Genomic DNA, 19,518 nt, shown 5'->3' with positions numbered 1-19,518 from the left:
TTGTGATGGGCCTATGGACTTTGCCTATAAATAGCAAGTCCAGGATCTCATAAATCTCATCCCAAATTCAGCTTTCCAATCTCTCTCTAACATCTCTCTAGAATCCCATATCCATATTATCAATCCACCTCGAAAAGCGTGTCCGGTTCCTCGATTTCCGTGTTCGTTTCCTCGAAGTTCGTGCCACATTCCACCGACGTATCAACCAAGAAGGTGTTTGTTACTTCCTCTACATCATGATGGTTAGTCTCGTAAGGTGTGCCGACAAGTGGTGAAGGATTGGTGTTTATCGTTTGGCGTGCCAAGGAAAGATTAATAAGAAGAAGGGTTGATCGAGAAGGAAAAGAAGGTGAAGCGGCGTTGAAGTGATGCTCGAGTAATTAGGGTTTCCATAAGCCAATAAAGGTAGGCGTAACGCCAATGAAATAATAATAAAATATTATAAGAGGCTTAGACCTTAAGTCGAGGTTATACTCAATAACTCGATAAAAGAAAAGAAAGTATAACAGAGAAAGAATAAAAGAAGAAATTATAAATATTGTTAAATATATATATATATATATGTGTGTGTGTGTGTGTGTGTGTAAGTATATATATATTCTTTGTTATAAATATTATTTAAGGAATAAATAACTATTCTTAAGTAATAAAGAAAAGAAAAGAATATGTTTCTTATAGAAGAAGAAACGTAGGGTTTTATAAATAAACTATAGGTTTATAATATTACTTTTTAACTAAAGGTTTTAAAGTAAAAGAGATTTTGAACTAAAGGTTCATCGAGGTAAAGTTTATAAAATAAGACTAAAGGTCTTAAGCCGGATTGTATATCCGACTAACAATTGGTTATACTTGTACTATAGGTGGGGGATAGCAACGGGAAAGACCCTCGGACGGTGTTTGAAGCCAATCCAAATCAAAAGGTGAATACGCCCCAACTTTTACAAACTTGTTATCAAATGAGTCAAACGTGTTATATGAAAAGGTTTACATGAGACTAAGTGTCTCTAAAACAATTACAAACAAGAGTATAAACACTGGCCTCAGGCTATCGTGTACGTTTGTCTGGATCCTTACATATGTGATGGGCACATCACACCTGGTCACAATTACGCTCGCCTACGGGGAGTATGACCTTGTGTATACGTATAGGCACTCAACTAGTCGAATGATGCGGTGTTTGCTGGGGAACCGAGTGTAGAGACTTGAGTTTATGAATTGTGTTGTTTTAACTTGATTATTCCTGAGCCACGTTGGGCCGATACCTACGTAGTCTCGGGGGGTGATTAAGTAAAGAAAATATTTTTAGCGTCAGCATATTCACCAGCATTCGTTGCTGACGTATTTTCTTACATTTTGCAGGTGATCAAAGTTAGCGCTTGGAATGAAGAAGTGCAAGATATCCGATGGCTCGGATCTTTTTGTTTGAACTAAATATAATGTAAATGGTGGTTTTGTAAAGTAAAACAAGTAATCCCTAAACATCAACGGGAAACTTTTAAATCCCGTCTTTTGTATATGTAAATATTACATTTTAAATCCACAAATTTTAAAGACTTCCGCTATTAAAACGTAACTCTGATTTAATTACAATTGTGGTACCAACATATGTGTCATACACCTAAGTCGTGGTTTGGTGTGTTACAAAATGTACTCACATGAAATAAGTAACTTGGAGGATTAGTTTGTAATAAAACGGAAAGGTAAGTTCAACGAGCAAGACCTAAATTAAAGAGGGTATTGAGTTAGTAGACGGACTTAAAAGCTTTAAAGTAAAATGATATGATAAGTAAAATAAATAATTAAAGTTTAAGAGTTAAAGTGTAAATAGATAAGGATTAAAGTAATGGTTTTAGAAAGGTAAGTTTATTCGAAATCGGGTCTCGGTATTCTATTAATTAGTTTTACTTAACCTTTGTTAAGTAAATAGTTGGGTATAATTATGCTATTGCAAGACCCTTTGTTAAATAGATACTAAAATGAGATTTTACGAGCGTTCGGATTTGTCGGTTCGAGTCTTGATAACTGGTCAAGCCCGAAGTCAAGATTCCAAAGTGATAAACGTTATGAGATAACTCAATGAAATCAAAAGAAGCTTAACCAAGTGTGTAGTTCTATTAAGAAGAATCTTAACGTCCGTTAAGCGGGTGTTTGGCTTTGTCAGTCCAAACTAGTTATAAGATCAAGTTGGATCCAACATACCAATTGTTTTGAGAAAATAATTAAAATTGGTTTATAATATAGTTTTAAAGAAAAATACGAGATTCGGTGGCCCAAAACACAACTAGTGTGTCTTAAGCGAGTGAACTCGGTTTAGTTCGGTCCTTGACTCGGAATAAGACCAATGATGGTTACCACATACCCAATTGATGTGTAGTGAAACACACTTACTTTCCGTATCATTTTTATCATGTTTTAATTGTTTTTTAGTGTAATTATTAAGTTTTATGGTTTGTTTATGCTTGATTTTACAAATATAATTGTTTACTTGTAGGTTGTGAAGTTTGGTGGAAAAAAGAGTTAAATTGAAGAGTTTAGGGGCCTAATTGTGCAACTTTCAAACTTACAAGACAAGGCCCGACCCAAGCCCACTTCTTAAAAGCTTTTTATAATATTATATTTAATTAATAACAAGGGTAATCAGCCATTAATCACATAATCCCTAAATACACAAAAAACCTAACTCCTAACCCTAAGTCCGATCGGAAATTGCAGCCGCAAGAAAGAAAGAAGAAAAAGAGAAAGCTGTTGGCGGCTGAGGTGTTTTGGACGGCTGGAGAGGGAAGAGTGACCTTGGGGCAGCAGCTAGGGGCTTCAAACAATCATAAATATCAGCCATACTTCATAGTAAAACATCCATAAACTTTAATTATTGTTCAAGAACCCTAACTTTGTTGATTTGGTCTTTTACTTTGAATTGTTTTGCAATTGATTGATTGGTTGTCTTGTGATTGATATTGTTTGGATCTTGAATGAGTTTGATTATGTTTATGATGATGTTTATGATGTTTTTCTTGAGTATACATGGCTGTCCAAAATCAATGAGTAGCTAATCTTGCTTGTTCTACCTAGGATAGATGATTGTTGAGTGGTTTTGACTTGTTTAATGGATTGTTGATGTTCAAGACTTAAATTATTGATGTAAAGTTTAACTAAACCATAAATTAGATTGTGTGTGATGGCTGTGTTTTATTTGTTATTACTTATAATCCTTTTGCATTAGTTAATTAAATCGGTTTTGATTAATTGATTGCTTGTTAAACTCTTTACTTGGTGTTTTGGGTTTATTTGCGGGAAGTACAACCGTAGGGATAAGTGGGTAATATAATCATCTAAAATCAGTTAAAATACACCTTTTTTGAGACCGAGAGGTGATAAGAAGTAATATTGTCTCGTAGCTTTTACTTGTTAGAATTAGGACCGCGCGAGAGCGGGTTTTTGTCTTGTCAAGTTTGAGTGTTTATGTGCAATTAGTTGGTTTAATTTGGGTTAAGTTAAATTGTTCCTCTATCCTTGGTTGCGTAGTATTCGTTTCCATTAGGTTAGTGTGTCGGTGAGACCGAGAGGTGAGTCGTCATTTGAACACGTTAATAATTGTTTTCCGGTTTATTCTTTAAAATCAACTAAAATAAGTTAGAGATTGTTAGAGAGACTGAGAGGTAATTTGTAACGATTCCGACGAAACCCGGTATACCCTAACCGGTAGACAATAGTTACGTCATATTTAATGTCGGGTACATGAGTTACCATAGTAATTATACGAGAATACATGGTTCACTGTATTGATTGTACGTGAATATATAATTCACCGCATTGAATATGCGATTAATCGGTCGATAATTATTGAAACCCTAACGAATCGAGGGTTTAATTATAGACGATATCTATAATATTTAGTGATGTTACGAAGCATTAATGCTTCGGGATAAGTAAAGTACGGCACAGAAAAAGAATTTTGATTTAATGGTACGTCGGTACATTAAACGAAACCTTTAATACCAAACCGAGCAAGAGACAATCGATCAAGCCGAAAAAGATGCGCAATAATTAATAATATGATGTTTTAAGTCAATAAATGTCATTGTTTAAGTTTTTAAAGTTTTTAAATCGGTTTTATATAAATTTCATTTTTAAGCCGAAAAACGACCATTTTAACCTCGTTTTAAGCCGAATTAGACATTTAACCGAAAAACGAACTGAACCAGATTATCCAAAACATTATCCAGATTTCGAGAATCCAAATGAGTGGCCAAGAATGGAGAAGTGGGTCCCACCCCACCTCTCCCCTTAAACGATCGGACCACCACCCCCACAAACCCCATTTCATTTCTTTTTTACAACAAACATATCCAAGTTATTCAAATCCTCTCCACAAGATCAACTAAAAACCGAGAGTTTTTAGCAAGAAAACAAGGTAATGATCGGGTTATATACGTTTCCATCTTCGTTTCTTGAGTTTATTTGCAAGAAAATGAGGTTTCAAAGATGAAAACCGATTCTTGCATGATCAAGTGATGTATACGGGTTATACAAGGGATCTTGGTCCAAGAAAGGAGTTAAACGGACCAAAAACGGATTTTTACGGTTAAATCTTTGTTTTTAAAGCAATAACCGAAACTATAGTGTAAGAGGCTTGATCGTGAGTGTAACTTGCTTGGTATTGTGGTATGTTGGTTGTAGGTTCTGTATTTAGTGGTAGATAAGGCGGAAAGACGAGTTTGTAGCTTGTAGTGGCGGAAAACGAAAGGTATTTTCGGTTTATGTTCGGTTTTGGAATTGTGGACAGATTGTTGATGGTTTAGAGTTAGGTCATGAAATTTTACAGAGGTGTTAAACACATGAAAATATGAGTTCTGTGAATTTTTGGTAATTTTTTGATAAAGGAGGAATATTTGGTGAATTTAATGCTCGGTTTTGGCCAAAAATGGTGAAAAATAGTTAAATATCATGAAAAATTCTGGAAAATTGCAGATAAGCTTTTTATATCATGTATAAGTCCCACACAAAATTTGAGGTCTGTTGGAGAACTCTAAGTAGGCTTTTCGGTTAAACGAGTTCTAGGGTTTTCTAGCTCGATTTTAGTGAAAATGGCATGTAAAAGAAGATTTTGGTTCTGGAAAAATTACAGGGGACTATTTGGATGGCAGGGGACATCCAGGAAAATTTGGGATTTTTCTAAGATCGTTTGGTATTTACGACATATTTAGTGTTTAAATGGTGTTTAAAAATAGATAAATAAATTTTAAATATAGAAATTAATTCTGGAAATATTTTTATAAAATTCCCTACTGTCAAAAAGTGATTTGTACAAAATTTCAAGATCCGAGATTAAACGGATAATTATTTGTGCTAAAAAGAAGATAAAAACAAACTTTTAAAGTCTAAAACGCATAAACCGGTAAAGTTCGTCTAAACGAACTGACTGGTGTATAAAAACCCTAAAAATGAACTATTTTCATATAATAGAGTTGAACAAGTATAAATGAATCATCCGAAAATAATTCTGGTGATTTGGGTATTTTAACCGATTTAACAGTTTCCGGTACGCTAAAGACGGAAATGGGTCCCGCGGCCAAACAGGGCGTCTAAACCGAGCTCAAATTTCACAACTTAAACTAAATTATCAGTCAACCACTATTTTCGGGTCGTGTGTGACCAAACTCATTTTTGAGACATAAAAACGGGTAACCGTGCTAGGCACGCAAAACTGGGAAAACAAGCTAGTAGAAAATTTGACTGTTGAACTCTAAACGACATCACAATCTGAGTCCGGAGAAGTGTTTCTGGGTTAACTTTGCCCCCAGAACGGGTACAGTACTGGGTTAACAGTGTCCCCAGATGTACCGGTTAACTTGGTTAAAGTTATATTAATAATGAGTGTATAGTAACGATCGTAGGGATCATATTACAGATTGGACGTGTTAATTGATAATGATTGTTGTTACCTGCTTGCATGTGCTAAGGTGAGTTTCACGAGCCCCTTTTTCTGAACTGTTTTCGAATATTTTCTCGGGGCGGAAGCATGTTTTTACTGAAATGTTTAAGTACATACTGAACGCATGGATTTGCGTGGATTTATATATATTTTATTGTACGGGAATCGTATGGAAATGTACTAAGATGGTAATTGTCTGAGTTGCTAACATTCTAAGGCCCCGGAACACGAGTGATTAACTGAAAGCCGGTAGAGTGTGGATAGTACTATTGGTTTGACAAACCCAACTGGTCCGGCATAGATTTGCTGATGTTTCCCAGCCAGTTGCACATGTCTATTTTGTTGTTATTTATTTTGCTATGTAATGTTAGACATAGCGGTTTGGGGCAGTTCCGTGGGCGGGGGATATGCCACGGGGGTTGTGTGTGATAGTCAGAGGTTTCACTTGTGGGCTCAGCATAATTACATCGTAATTCTGGGTTAACATTGCCCCCGGAATGAGTACAGTACTGGGTTAACAGTGTCCCCAGATAATATTATATTTTGATATGGTTTTATCATGGTTTACTCAAATAGTGAAACTCACCAACTATTCGTAGTTGACCCGTTTTCTCACATGCTTTTCAGGTACAACTAAGATGAAGTGATTGCTTACGTGATAAGTGCTTGATGTGTGTAAGATTTGCGTACGGAATGTTAGGATACATTATAATAAATATAATTATGTATCGTATTGTATAATGTGTGTATCACCTAGACGGTAATAAAATACAAGATAATGTAATTTGAAGTATATTAATGCATTCAATTTTCTTTATAAACAATGTGGTTGATATCAGAGGTGTCTGTCGCATCCCGTTTACGTTTCCGCTGCGGTTGCGGGGTGTTACATAATTTGACTTTCTTAAACAAGTTTTAGTTGTGTCATCTTTTATAACCGGTGTATTGAATATTTTCAATCCGTTGTCTTGTTATTTCTATCAACATGATTCATTCCTAGGTAGACGTTTTTATCACTGCAGTCAAAGTTTTCAAAGTTTTGTTAAAAGTTTTTATTTAATTAAGTTAAGTAGTTTAATCAATTTTAAATATTTAAAAAATCCTTTAAATAATATTTTGGTGAGTCTTGGTTAGAGTTTAGTAATTATAAACGTTTTCACGTGTCTTCGAGTTCGATATCCGGACTTTCCTTATCTGTGCTATACGCGATCAGTATACTTGCCGTTTGTGTGAACTAGGATAGATTGTTTGGTTTTTAAAGCTTAGTTGCGACTTGTGTTTTATTTATATATATATTTTCGCACATCACCAATACCATAGAACTTATCAAAAGGAACTTAGAAATTATAATACACAAATCTTACATGTAACATATTAATAAATCATTTTAAATATAAAGCATTTAAACGAGAGTTCGGTCTTGGTTCGGTCCTTGACTCGGAATAAGACCGACGATGGTTACCACATCCCCAATACAATAGAACTTATTAAAATAAACTTAGAATTGATAATACTCAAGTCTTTCATACAATATGTTAACAATAAAGTATTTAAACAAAAGTTCGGTTTTGGTTCGGCTCTTGAATCGGAATGAAACCGAGGATGGTTGCCACATACTCATTACCATAGAACTCATTAAAATGATTTGGAAACTAAATAAATAGAACTAAACATTAACATTAATAATAAGCTTAAACAAAATTTAAAGTGTTAACAAGGACTATAATATTCCTCCATGAAGCCTTGCCTAGTAATACACCTAAACAGACATGACCGCAGAAGGGAAAGCCAAAGAAATAAGAGGAGTATGTTTTAAAAAAGCTATAATAACAAGCTTTAATTAACAAGAATTAGTTATAAACAAAGATTAGAAGTAGTTTGACCTTGAAAAGTCAAACTATCAAGAGTTTGAAAAAAGAATACTTAGATCTAGATTGGGGAGCGTTTTAGGTGAATGAGCAAACCCAAATGTGATGCATTGGTCTTATTTTATATAGGGAAAGAGTGAAGGGTTGACTATAATGTTTCTTTCAAGAGTTACATGCTTTTGTTATTTGACAATATTAGTCCCTTAAGTTTGTTTTAACTCGTTTTTAGCAAAAAAAAGTGTTTTAACGTACCGAAAGAGATAATTTCTTGATCCAACAATTGAGTAACATAAACGAACATAAAACCCAATATTTTATTAATAACGAAAGATCCGAAATACCAAAACGGGTCGGGTTTTAGATACAAAAAACAAATACAAGTTAAACCGAAAATGACGAAGGTCACATGCTTGTCCCCTACAAAAGTGGTGTGAGTTTCAGTTCTTGCAAGTGCAACGTTATGTGCTATTTAGGTGTAAAAAATTGTTGTTCAAACAAAATAAAATCCCTGCTTAAAATGTTGAAGATAATTTGATGTCTTGTAGTTGTGCCACATAATGCCTTTTTTACTTATACTTATTTTAAAGTTGCATACATGGTAGCCAATATTAATGACTTATTTCAAAAGAAGCATATGATCCCTAATATTATGACATTGTGACTTATTATAAACGTCAATGTGCAACATGATTATAAAACATATACATTATACATAGTACCAAGGTTGCAAAAGTCGTTAGACGGACCCTAGACAGTTGATTGGGAAGTTAGGTGTGCTCGGAGTACTTGGGGAGTACTCGAATAGTACTCGGACATGGTAAATATAAAGAAAATTAACTTTTGGATAATATATATGTAGAATATCATTAGTTTACTCATATTTATAACAAAATATGTGAATATCAATATAAATAAGAAAAATACATTTTTAAATAATAAATTATTTTAAGAATTGCTAATCATTAATTAAAAAAATGATATTTATTATTTAATATTATAAAAATGTGAATTATGTTTTATTTTTTAAGTCAAAATCGGCTCAAATTCACGACTAAATGTGATTCTGGTTGAGATTGACCATATTTGATCGATTCTTAGTAACTAGGCGGAGTTAAAGAAACTCCCCTCGATGACATACCTTGTATCGAGTACTTGACCTTGTAAACCTATTTTTACGACATTGCATAGTACATACCATGTCTAGAAATCTACGCTCACTTGATGCATGATATTCTCAAAGTTGAATATGTAGTTTTAGATGTGTAAAACTTATATTTGAATGAAAAATTTAATTTTGAAAAAACTGAATAGAAAAAAAGTTATAGTTTTAAATAAAAAAAATTATTTTTAACATATCAGAAAAAGTTATAGCTTTAAAACAAAATTTACTATTTTTTTTCTTGAAAAACTAAAATAAAAATTATAATCTTGAAAGAGAAAAACTAATTAAAATTCAAAACCATAAAAAATAAAAATCAACCAAAACACTTACATTTTGAACAACCAAAAAACTAATTAAAATTCAAAACCATAAAATATAAAAATCAACCAAAACACTTGCATTTTGACAACCAAAGTACCAAAGTAGAGGTGCATAAAAAATCAGTTTCGGATTCGATCTGACGGATTCTATCCGGAACCGGACCCGACCATACTCTGTCTGTGGATACGGACCGGACTTTGGGTTTCTCCCTGGAACTGTACCCGTAACTGACCCGGATTCGCTGAAACCGGTTCCACCAATACCCGGTCAAAACCCGACCCTACCCAACCCGAAATCCGAAAAAAACCTGGTTAAAAACCCGATTATACCCGCAATTGGTTTTGAATTTTGTTGGCCATATCCAAAACCGGTTTCTGAAAATACCCGGTTTATGCATCTCTAGACCAAAGTAACCAAACTAGTAACTAAACAGATTCTATGTTCACCATATCACGATTCGAACACAACAACCAGGCCCAAAGTTATCCGGGCCAATAATAATAGACCACCCGTTTATTCGGGTAGGGCTCCAAACTACCCCCAAATCAATTACCACACTCTTCACATTAAACACCACAAACGCCAATTTCTCAATTCACAACCACCGTCAAATTACGCTCGTGGGTCACCGTTAAAAGCCTACTTCATCATCGGCGTACACAATTCGTAACGTAATTCTCACTACCCATCTCTTAATTTCCCAGATTTTGCCTTGTAACGTTGAATTTAGGGTTTCTTGATTTGGGTTTGATTTGAAAGTTAATTTTTTCATGATTTAGATTGAAAATCGTGAAATTTGGTTTGTTTTTGATGAATTGGTGATTCAATTGTTTGAATTTACGATTGGACTTGTTTAAATGATGGGTTGTGGAGCTACTTAACCGGGTTCAACGGGTTATGCAATAATAATATAGTTTATAAAAGACTCGATTTTTAAATCCAAAACGGGCTAGCGGTGCCGCTTGCTGCCCGTTTGCCTTTTAGTTTAGTGTGAAAGAATATATATGAATTAAATTGAAACAATTTTTTTCTTTAAATTTTTGGTTTTTGCAGGATGTATCCATTAAGAGGGAATAATACCCATGGGCAGCAGCAACAGGCTTACTCTGGTCAACCTGCTTATGGTCAAAATGTAAGAAATTTATATAAAGTTTGACTTTATGTGTAGTTATTTTGTTTTGAATAGATTTGGTTTCTAGGGCATGAAACTGAAGATAGTAAAGTTAATCAATTTAACAGTATTCTTAAAGCTCAATAATATTCTTTACGATAATCAGAATATTGTTAAGATAATGATCATAACAATAACTATAGTTGTAGCTGAATATAGTCTTGTTGAGCTTGCTATTTGACCTAATTTTGCAATCCTCATCGTCTACGTAACATGAAAAGTAAAGAAAGTCGATTTCATGATCCGGTAGGAGCTTAAGATAGAAGTGATTACAGAACAGCTATTAGGTGATTTATACTATTGTTTTGCTAAAATGGTTGAAAGTATTACTTTGCTGATTGGTCTGAGATATAAACAAGGTTATTTATGTTATTTATGGTCTTCATTAGTTGCCAGTTAAGTTTTAAAAGATGGATCAGCATTTCAATATTTGTCTTATATTCATGTTATGCTACTGTAAAAAGGCATGACTTAGTGGAATTGTGGAAAATACCGCTTGTGTTATCTTGCTTGAAATGTGAAGTTTTGAATGCAATCCATCATTTGAACTGTATAGAACATTGGGTTAATATTTATGTACTGTCTACAAGGATTCAGTATGTCTCATTGTTAATTTGCTATGAAGATAATGTGACTATGTGAGTTTTTATAAAGATGAATTGAATGGCACTTATGCGGTTACCGCAAAATGTGAACGAATTCATCAAGAAAACATAGAATTGTAAGTGTAGCAATGCCTAAAAGCATTTATTTTGTGAAATGTGTAACTGATTTCACTTTGATTTGAAGTTGGGGGCTGATGGTGGGGCCAATCAGATGTCAGCACGGCAAGCAGCCATGTTAGCAAGTCATCCATCTGCTGGAGCTCATTATGGTGGTCAATATAGTGCTGTGTATGGTGCAATGGCACTCAGCAGTGCTCTACAGGTCAGTCAGCTTATGATATGATATTCAGGATAATTTGATTAAGCAAATAGGCTCATAACAAAGCGATATTATATCTTGGAATTAACAAACATTTGTTTCATGTTTTAAAGTAGTAGACAACATGTAAGTCAAGAGTACTAGTAAAAATACATAACCAGTCTAAGTGTTCGCAACTCTCTAAATAGTTTTTTATGTTTTACCATCCTTTATTTCTTAAACACACAATGGATCTATTTGCAGGTATCAATTGTAGAAAACGTTTATCTTTATGTTTTCTGTCCCAATGTTTTTGCGTCTCATTATAGATTTTTACTTTTTTGATAAAGGGGGTGAACAAATTTAAAGATAAACACTTTCTACAAATGTTAACTCCGAACGGAACCTCGTGTATTTGAGAAGTAAAGGTGTGTTAACCTTGAAATGCTATTCAGGAAATTTGTGAAAACTTAAGTTATGTATTTTTCTATGCAGTCAGACTCGGTTATCGGTGCTCATGTGAAATATCAGTCAAAATATCGCTCAGAATATCCGCTACTGATAATATTGACGATATTGACCGATTTTTCACCGATATTTCCGATATCAGTGTTTTGAGTCTTAATCAGTCCCTACTTGCTACAATTGATAGTGCTTTGCAAGTTGCAAAAGGATAATTTGTTACTAGTATGAGTATATACTGAATTGTTAGTGTTAAAGTGTTATATATATAAATTCTGCATGATATTAAAGTTACTGATATACCACCGATATCTCACCACGATAACCGATATCTCAAATATCAGTCCTCGACGATATCCAATATTTTTCCGCATTAACTACTTAGGTTTTTTTTTATTATTCTCGAGTTATACGTTGTTTAATACTTAAAAACATGGAATAAACGTTTGATAATATCTAGTTACAGTATCGTTTTGTTATGAACCAGCTTACTTATTACATTAAACCCTAATATCCCTTACCGGACAGTAAAACTATTGCCTTTGATTTAACAAACTTAATCGCTTGTAAACTTAATATTTACTTGTGCAGACTCCTGGTGCAAGTGCTAAAGGACCTGGACCATCTGGTTTGGAAGGTCGAACCGCTTATGTTCCGACCGTGCAAGAACCAACTGGCGAGTATTCTATGGTTAGTCAAAAATACGGTCAAAAGAGTGAGCTTTCGCGTGCATATTCTGCTCATGATTCACAAAACGACCCTACTGCCCGGTTTGCTGATTCAGTTGCTTATGGTCATCATCAACATCAGGTTTTTTTTAATCATAATTCTTATATAGGCGGTCACAGTTTATCATCTACCAAATTAATAAATGTACATTATTATGTTTGGCCTATCAGTAATATGGAAACTTTTGTTATTTTTTTTTGCTCTCTGTGATATTTATGGTTTTCTGTCTATTAAATTTTGAAATAGGGGGACATATATGATCGTCTGGATGCTGCGTCAGCAGTCCGGAAAGAATTGCTACAGGCTCAATCACTTCAATCTACTTCTGTTGAAGGGAGTTCTAGGTAACAATTTCAAACCATCTACTTATTAATGGTTAGTTAGGTAATAATCTTAAAATACTGGTAACATTAGTAAAATGCTAGTTAGAAAAGAAACGTGTCAAGTAGGTCCAAAAGTAGCTCAAAGTGTATTTGTAATGCACAAAACCTCCACCCAGATCATTTTATTCAAAAAGCTTATCATTATTCAACACTTGTTTTTAATAGAAGTTTTTATTTTTTATTAGAAAAAAAGCATCTCAAATCTACCCGAATCAACCTATACACCCGTTTGGGCCAATTGCTCAACCTAATATAATTCTTGTAATCATATTTAACACACTATTTATTAATAAAAGGTTTCTTTTTTTTTTTATAAAAAAAAGGTGTGTTTTGATTCGTATACAAAATCGACCATTACTCAACTTGCCCCCCATCTATTTTGCCACCTCTAAGCCTCTACTTATGAATGAATGAGACGTATGTAGTGCTGATGTCATACTTCTTTACTCTCTCTGCATGAATAACCGCTTTCTAAAACAGTACCATTGAAGAAAGCTATTAATAATTTGATATTTCAAACCACTAAGTAGCAATAAAACATTTCTGGCAGACAAGCTGATTATTTAGCAGCAAGGGTTGCAGCGGCGGCTAATGTTCGTCACGCGGGTCAAGAACTTCTGCCTTACGGTTCAAGAATCGATCCTGATCCCAGCACTTTATCAATGATAACCGGTCTATCACATCGTGCACACCATGCTCCATCAATATTAGGGGCTGCCCCGACCCCGGCCTCGGCCCCTGCCCAACGTGTGGATGATCTTGTCTATGCTCATACCTCTGTTAATCCCGGTTATGGTGTTAGCCTGCCACCTGGTAGGGATTACGGTTCACGGAAAGGTCTTCATGGTTCAACCGCTGAACCTGATTACATGGCACGTGCCCGAGAACTTGACCGAAGAGATGAAGAACGTCGTCGGGAGATTGTACGTGAACGCGAACGAGAACGTGAACGTGAAAGGGAACGAGAACGGGAAAGGCAACGAAAGCGAGAACGAGAGCGGGAACGTGAACGTCTACGTGAAAGGGATAGGCGTGAACGAACCCCACCAAAAGTTTCTAGGGACCGTTGGGATTCACCACATAGGTGGATTTTGTTTCTTAAAGTTATGTTATGCAGCCTTCGTGAATAAACGCTAACTTTGTATTCTGTTATCGTGAAGGCGTCGTTCACCCGTCAAAGAGAAACGAAGAGATTATGTTTGCAAGGTAACAAAAGGCACATACGGGCCATGATTATTGGTTCCCATCCTTTTTTTGTCCACTTCAATCTTTCTGTTCTGTTGAGTTAGAACCTATTCCGTTTCTGTTACATAGCTATAACTTAACTAGTCAAACACTCAAACCCCTTTGTTGACTTTTCGTTGCTCATTTGTCACCAGAACCCCTTCTTTTCATTTTTGAATCTCATGGAATCTTGATGGTGATTTAAGGTTGTTTGGAGTGAATTTACGGGCTACTGCATTTTGGATTATCTTCGTTTAAGTGACACACATGTGGCTTATTTGTGAATGGTTTGAAATTATGAAGACATTTGACGATTTTAAGTGCAATATTTGCAGGTTTATTCGTCCAGTTTAGTAGATGTAGAGAGGGATTATCTGTCAATTGATAAGAGATATCCTAGGCTGTTTACTTCTCCGGAATGTTCCAAGGTATGTCACGCGTCTGGATCAGTTACTAATTGTTCTTCCTATTTGGCTATTTGACAACAACTCAAATGCTAAATTGTTGCAGGTGATTGTCAATTGGTCAAAGGATGACGTTAAAGTTCCTTTGACTGTCCCTGTTAGGTATGACCTTTGTTCTGTTCTTTTTGCATCTGTGTTTCACAAGTTTGGATGTTACAGTTAAACGTTAACCAATTGTTGTTATGATAAAAACAGTTTTGAGCATGATTTTGTTCAAGTTGACGATGAACCTCAGAATAAAGAGGCATCAACTGTAACCGTGGTCGATAATTCTCTAAAATCAGCGAGTGGAAGTATTAAGTGGAATGCAAAGGTGAATCTTTTGTTATCTCGCATGCATTGTAATGTTGTTTCATATTTGATATCTTTGTTTAATTGATTCAGGTGATATTGATGAGTGGGCTTAGCCAAAATGCTTTTGAGGAGCTATCATCCGATCGAGATTATGACGACCGAATTCCCCATTTTTGCAATATGCTTCGGTTTGCTTGTCTTAAAAATGGGAATGCATTAATTGCAATTGGAGGCTTGTGGGAACCTTCTGATGGCAATGACCCTTCAGTTGATAAGTCAACTCTCGTTCATACGGTCATCAGGTTCGTTTACACACGTTAAATATTACACTTACAAGCTCTTTTATATTTTATTATTAAATAATCAATTTATGTTGTGTAGGCATGCCAAAGACATCACAGGACTCGATTTAAACAACTGCCAACGCTGGAATCCTTTTCTTGAGGTAATCCAATTAATTAAGTTCATTGATAACTTATAGAGAAAATTGCACAAATGGTCCATATGGTTTGACCGTATTGCAAGTTTGGTTTCTAGTTTTTAAAGATTAACCTAGTCCAAACATTTGTGAGAGGGTTGCATGCTTAGTCCCCACCGTTAATCCCAGTTAGTTAATCCCATGTAACCTAGTCCAAACTTAGTGCCATTCATGTGAGGGTAAGTGTTCAATTTTTTAAGTCTGGGGACCGAACTTACAATATGATCAAACCACAGGGACCATTTGTGCACATTTCTCTAATTTCTAATTTGTTTTTATCTGCAGATTCATTATGACCGAGTTGGAAAAGATGGGCTTTTTAGCCATAAAGAGGTTACGGTTCTCTATCTTCCTGATTTATCAAATTGTTTACCTTCACTAGATGCTTGGAGGGATCAATGGCTGGCCCACAAGAAAGCTGTTGCAGAGCGAGAACGTCTTAAACGAGAGGTACACGGTTTCCTATTTTACGTGCAGTTAAAAGTAAAATATAAAAATAAAGAACCGAACCAACTAAAATTTTTCTATTTTTTTTGCATAGGTCTCTCGAGAAAAAAAGGAAGGCATAAAAGGTAAAATATGGATATTTTTTGGTTTTATGTAGGCCTGTAAACGAACTGAACGAACACGAACATTTAAGCGAACGCATATTCTTGTTCATGTTTGTTTGTTAAAAAAATGAATGTGTTCGTGTTGGACATAAACACACATAAGTGGGCAAAGATTAACAAACATGAAAAATGTACCTGAATGAAGAAAATGAGTGTGGTTGATAAGAACGTCCACAAACGTAAACGAACAACTTTCTTTGTTCTTGTTTGTTTATTATAAACGAACTTCGCGCAGAATGGGGTTTGTTTGTAGGCCTACTTTTATGTAATTGTTGAAAATTGAGTTTTTATATCGATTTTGCTCAGAGACGGAACCTGAGAAAACCGAAGATGTGAAGAAGGATACGGCACCAGTAAAAAAGAAAGCTTCTGGATCGGTGTCAAAAGTCAATGAAAAGGCAAAGGCAAAAGCTAAGAAGCCGGGAAATGAGGGAGTCAAAGGTAACACGGAAACCGAGAAGAAAGTAGAAGATGTTGCTGCTGTCACAAAGACTGGTAGTGGAAAAAAGAAAATAATAAGAAAAGTTGTAAAAAAGAAAGTTGCTGAAAAAAATAATAAACCCGAAAACACAACCGAACCAAGTGAAACATTAGATCCTAAAACAGTGGAAGAGACAACCACTGAGGCTGCTGGTCAAGAAAAGTCAACTGATAATCCATCTCCTGATGTGAAGACTTTTACAAGAAAGAAAGTTACGAAAAAGGTCCCTGTTAAGAAAACCGTTAAGAAAGCAGTCAAAGGCAAAGGCACACAATCTGAGTCGACACCGGTTAAAGAGCAAGATATTTCCGAAAATAACCCTGAAGAGGCCACTGTTAAGAACGAAGATGAAGGGACACAATCTGAGGTGGCACCGCTTGATAATAATCCCAAAGATGTCACTGTTAAGGAAGAAGATGAGGTGGCACCAGTTAAGAGTGCAGGTGGTGTGAGCGGGAAGAAAATTGTTAAAAAGAAAGTAATAAAAAAAGTTGTGAAGCGTAAAGTAGTAGCTAAGAATGCCAACACTAAAAGTGAAGAACAAAGTGCAACATTAGTCAACCAGGAAAGTGAGGTCAAACCGGAAGTCAACGAATCAACTTCAAAGTCAAAGGCATCAAATGTGGTCACTGAGTCGAGCAAAGAGGATAACAAAAAAGAAACTGATAATGTAACAGATGAGAATAAAGCTAAAGTTAATAATGGAAATAACGAGAAGTTAAAAGACGTTGAAAAATCCAAAGAGGAGAAGGTGAAAAAAGAAAAAGATGATAAAACCGAGTCAAGGGTCAAAGATAAGAAATTAGAGGAGATTCCTCGGCATCCTGGGTTTATTCTTCAAACCAAAGGGAACAAAAATTCTAAGGTGCGTAACCTTTTATTTTTTTATTTATTTTTTATTTATATATAAAATGTTGTTTTTAATCATATTGTGTTACTAGCGTGTACTTAATCATTATATTGTCATTCTCTATGACAGCTGCGTTCGTTGTCACTTTCACTTGATTCCCTTTTGGGTTATGATGATAACGATATTGAAGAATCAACATTTGAGGTAATCTTTTTTTTTATAGACCCAAATAAATTATTTAATTATGTTAATGAACGAACATTTATTTAACAACTGAACAAACATGAACAAAACATTTTGTTCATTCAGTCAAATGAACGAACATGAATGCATGTCTTGTTCGTTGATTTATGTTCGTGAACTTTGTTTATCATATTCATTTATGCTTGTTTAAGTTCGTTCGTTTACATATTATTCATTTTACATTTTTTGGCCAGTTTCAACTAAGTCTGGTTTTAATTATTTTTTAGGCCCATCACTGTTTTTTCACATTACTTTTAACTGGTTTTAATACACTTATGTTCGTTCATTTATGTTTAGTCACGTTCGTGAACCGTTTGTTTATATTGTTAACGAACATTAACATGTTCTTTTTCTTAACGAATGAGCACAAACAAGTAAACCCTGTTCGCTCGGTTCTTCTACAAGCCCACTTACATTTTCTTCAATTTTTTTCCATGACAGCTATCGTTATTTGCTGAAACATTTTATGAAATGCTTCAGTATCAAATGGGTTCTCGGATATTAACATTTCTCCAGGTTGGTTTAAATCAACGACACCTCATCATTTCTTTATGCAGTCTCTGTCATGTTCTTGTTTTATCTTATTTTTGGTGTCATTTCTTTTATTTAGAAATTAAGGATTAAATATGTGGCTAAAAGATACCTAAAGAAGAGGCCGTTAGAAGAAGCTTCCGAAAAGGAAAAGGCGAACACGCCAGCTAAGCGTGTAAAAACTAATGATTCTAAAGCGGAAACACAAGACGAACAAACAGAGGATGAGAAAACTAATGCTGATGTGGAAACTAATGCTACTGAGAAGGGAGAAGATATCAAAACCGAAGGTGATGAAGATATGGATGAAGATCCTGAAGAAGATCCCGAAGAAGATCCCGAAGAAGATGAAGATATGATTGATGACACTGAAAATACAAAAACCGAAGACAAGTCGAAAGCTAAAGAAACCGTAAATCCGAGTATTAAGTTAGTAGATGCGGAGGAAACCGAAAAGGAAAAAGAAAAAGATAAAAAGGAGGAAATAAAAAAGAAAGAGAATATTGACAAGGAGCTTTTGCAGGCATGTTCTCTTCATATCATATTTTGCAATTTTATCGTTGTTTTCTTTTAACTCTTAATATAAAGTTTTTTGTTTGATTCATAAACAGGCTTTCAGGTTTTTTGACCGAAATCGAGTTGGTCACATAAGGGTAAGTCGAGTTCTTGTTTAATAATAATTGAAGTTTAAGTTTATGTTAGTATCTAAAGTTCATTTCATTTTAGGTTGAAGACATGCGGTTGATCATCCATAATTTGGGGAAATTCTTGTCTCATAGAGATGTTAAGGTTAGAAATATTATTAACCCAATATAAAGTTTATGAAGTTATAAATACTGGCTTTTAATGTTTGTGTTAGGATATTGTTCAAAGTGCATTGTTGGAAAGCAATACTGGGAGGGATGACCGCATTTTGTACAATAAGTTGGTGAGGATGGACATCTGAAAAAGATAAGATGATTGGTAGTTCTTGGTTCTTTGATTATGTTAAGACAATTTGGTAGTTTGATGTTTGTTATTAGTTTAGTACTGATGGAAATAATCATCGATTACTTTTTGATAATTTGTACATCTTTACGACTTCACGTATGGTAGTTTTTTGTGTTATTGCCAAATGGAAGTAAGCATTGCTTTTGGTATATTTGCTTCTTGTAGGGTTTAGATCAAACACAAATGAAATTAACGTGCTAAACGTGAGAATCAAGTAGAGTAATTGTATATACAAGTGTAATTACATCTATGATGTAGTTACACTTGTATATATATTACTCTACTTGATTCTCATGTTTAATACATTAATTTTATTTGCATGTTAACTTTCCCTTTTGCTTGCAAATGGGACATATTTTATTAATATGTATGTGTGCATTTTGAGTTCCGAAACAGGCAATATTTTCTACTTGAGTTAGCA

General features: G+C 34.6%; 1 protein-coding gene across 1 annotated transcript; it reads left to right on the top strand.

The window, feature by feature from the left end:
- The first annotated feature begins 9,874 nt into the window (after positions 1 to 9,874).
- On the top strand, positions 9,875 to 19,090 carry LOC143551369 (protein SHORT ROOT IN SALT MEDIUM 1-like). Its single transcript, XM_077041825.1, has 21 exons — positions 9,875 to 9,954; positions 10,337 to 10,415; positions 11,244 to 11,381; positions 12,411 to 12,629; positions 12,795 to 12,892; positions 13,482 to 14,015; positions 14,092 to 14,137; positions 14,491 to 14,583; positions 14,666 to 14,721; positions 14,815 to 14,932; positions 15,004 to 15,215; positions 15,295 to 15,358; positions 15,677 to 15,841; positions 15,933 to 15,963; positions 16,309 to 17,348; positions 17,463 to 17,537; positions 18,018 to 18,092; positions 18,187 to 18,630; positions 18,719 to 18,760; positions 18,834 to 18,896; positions 18,967 to 19,090. The coding sequence occupies exons 2-21, from the start codon at positions 10,338 to 10,340 to the stop codon at positions 19,051 to 19,053; spliced, it is 3,678 nt and encodes a 1,225-aa protein (XP_076897940.1). The 5' UTR covers positions 9,875 to 9,954; position 10,337; the 3' UTR covers positions 19,054 to 19,090.
- Positions 19,091 to 19,518: the final 428 nt, after the last annotated feature.

This window comes from Bidens hawaiensis, unplaced genomic scaffold (genome assembly GCF_021521415.1).
Source record: "Bidens hawaiensis isolate Kalapana, Puna unplaced genomic scaffold, B.hawaiensis_p1.1 tig00016367_1, whole genome shotgun sequence".
NCBI lineage: Eukaryota > Viridiplantae > Streptophyta > Magnoliopsida > Asterales > Asteraceae > Bidens > Bidens hawaiensis.
The sequence above is the reverse complement of the archived record's forward strand: the minus strand, read 5'-3'. Positions and strand labels throughout refer to the sequence as shown.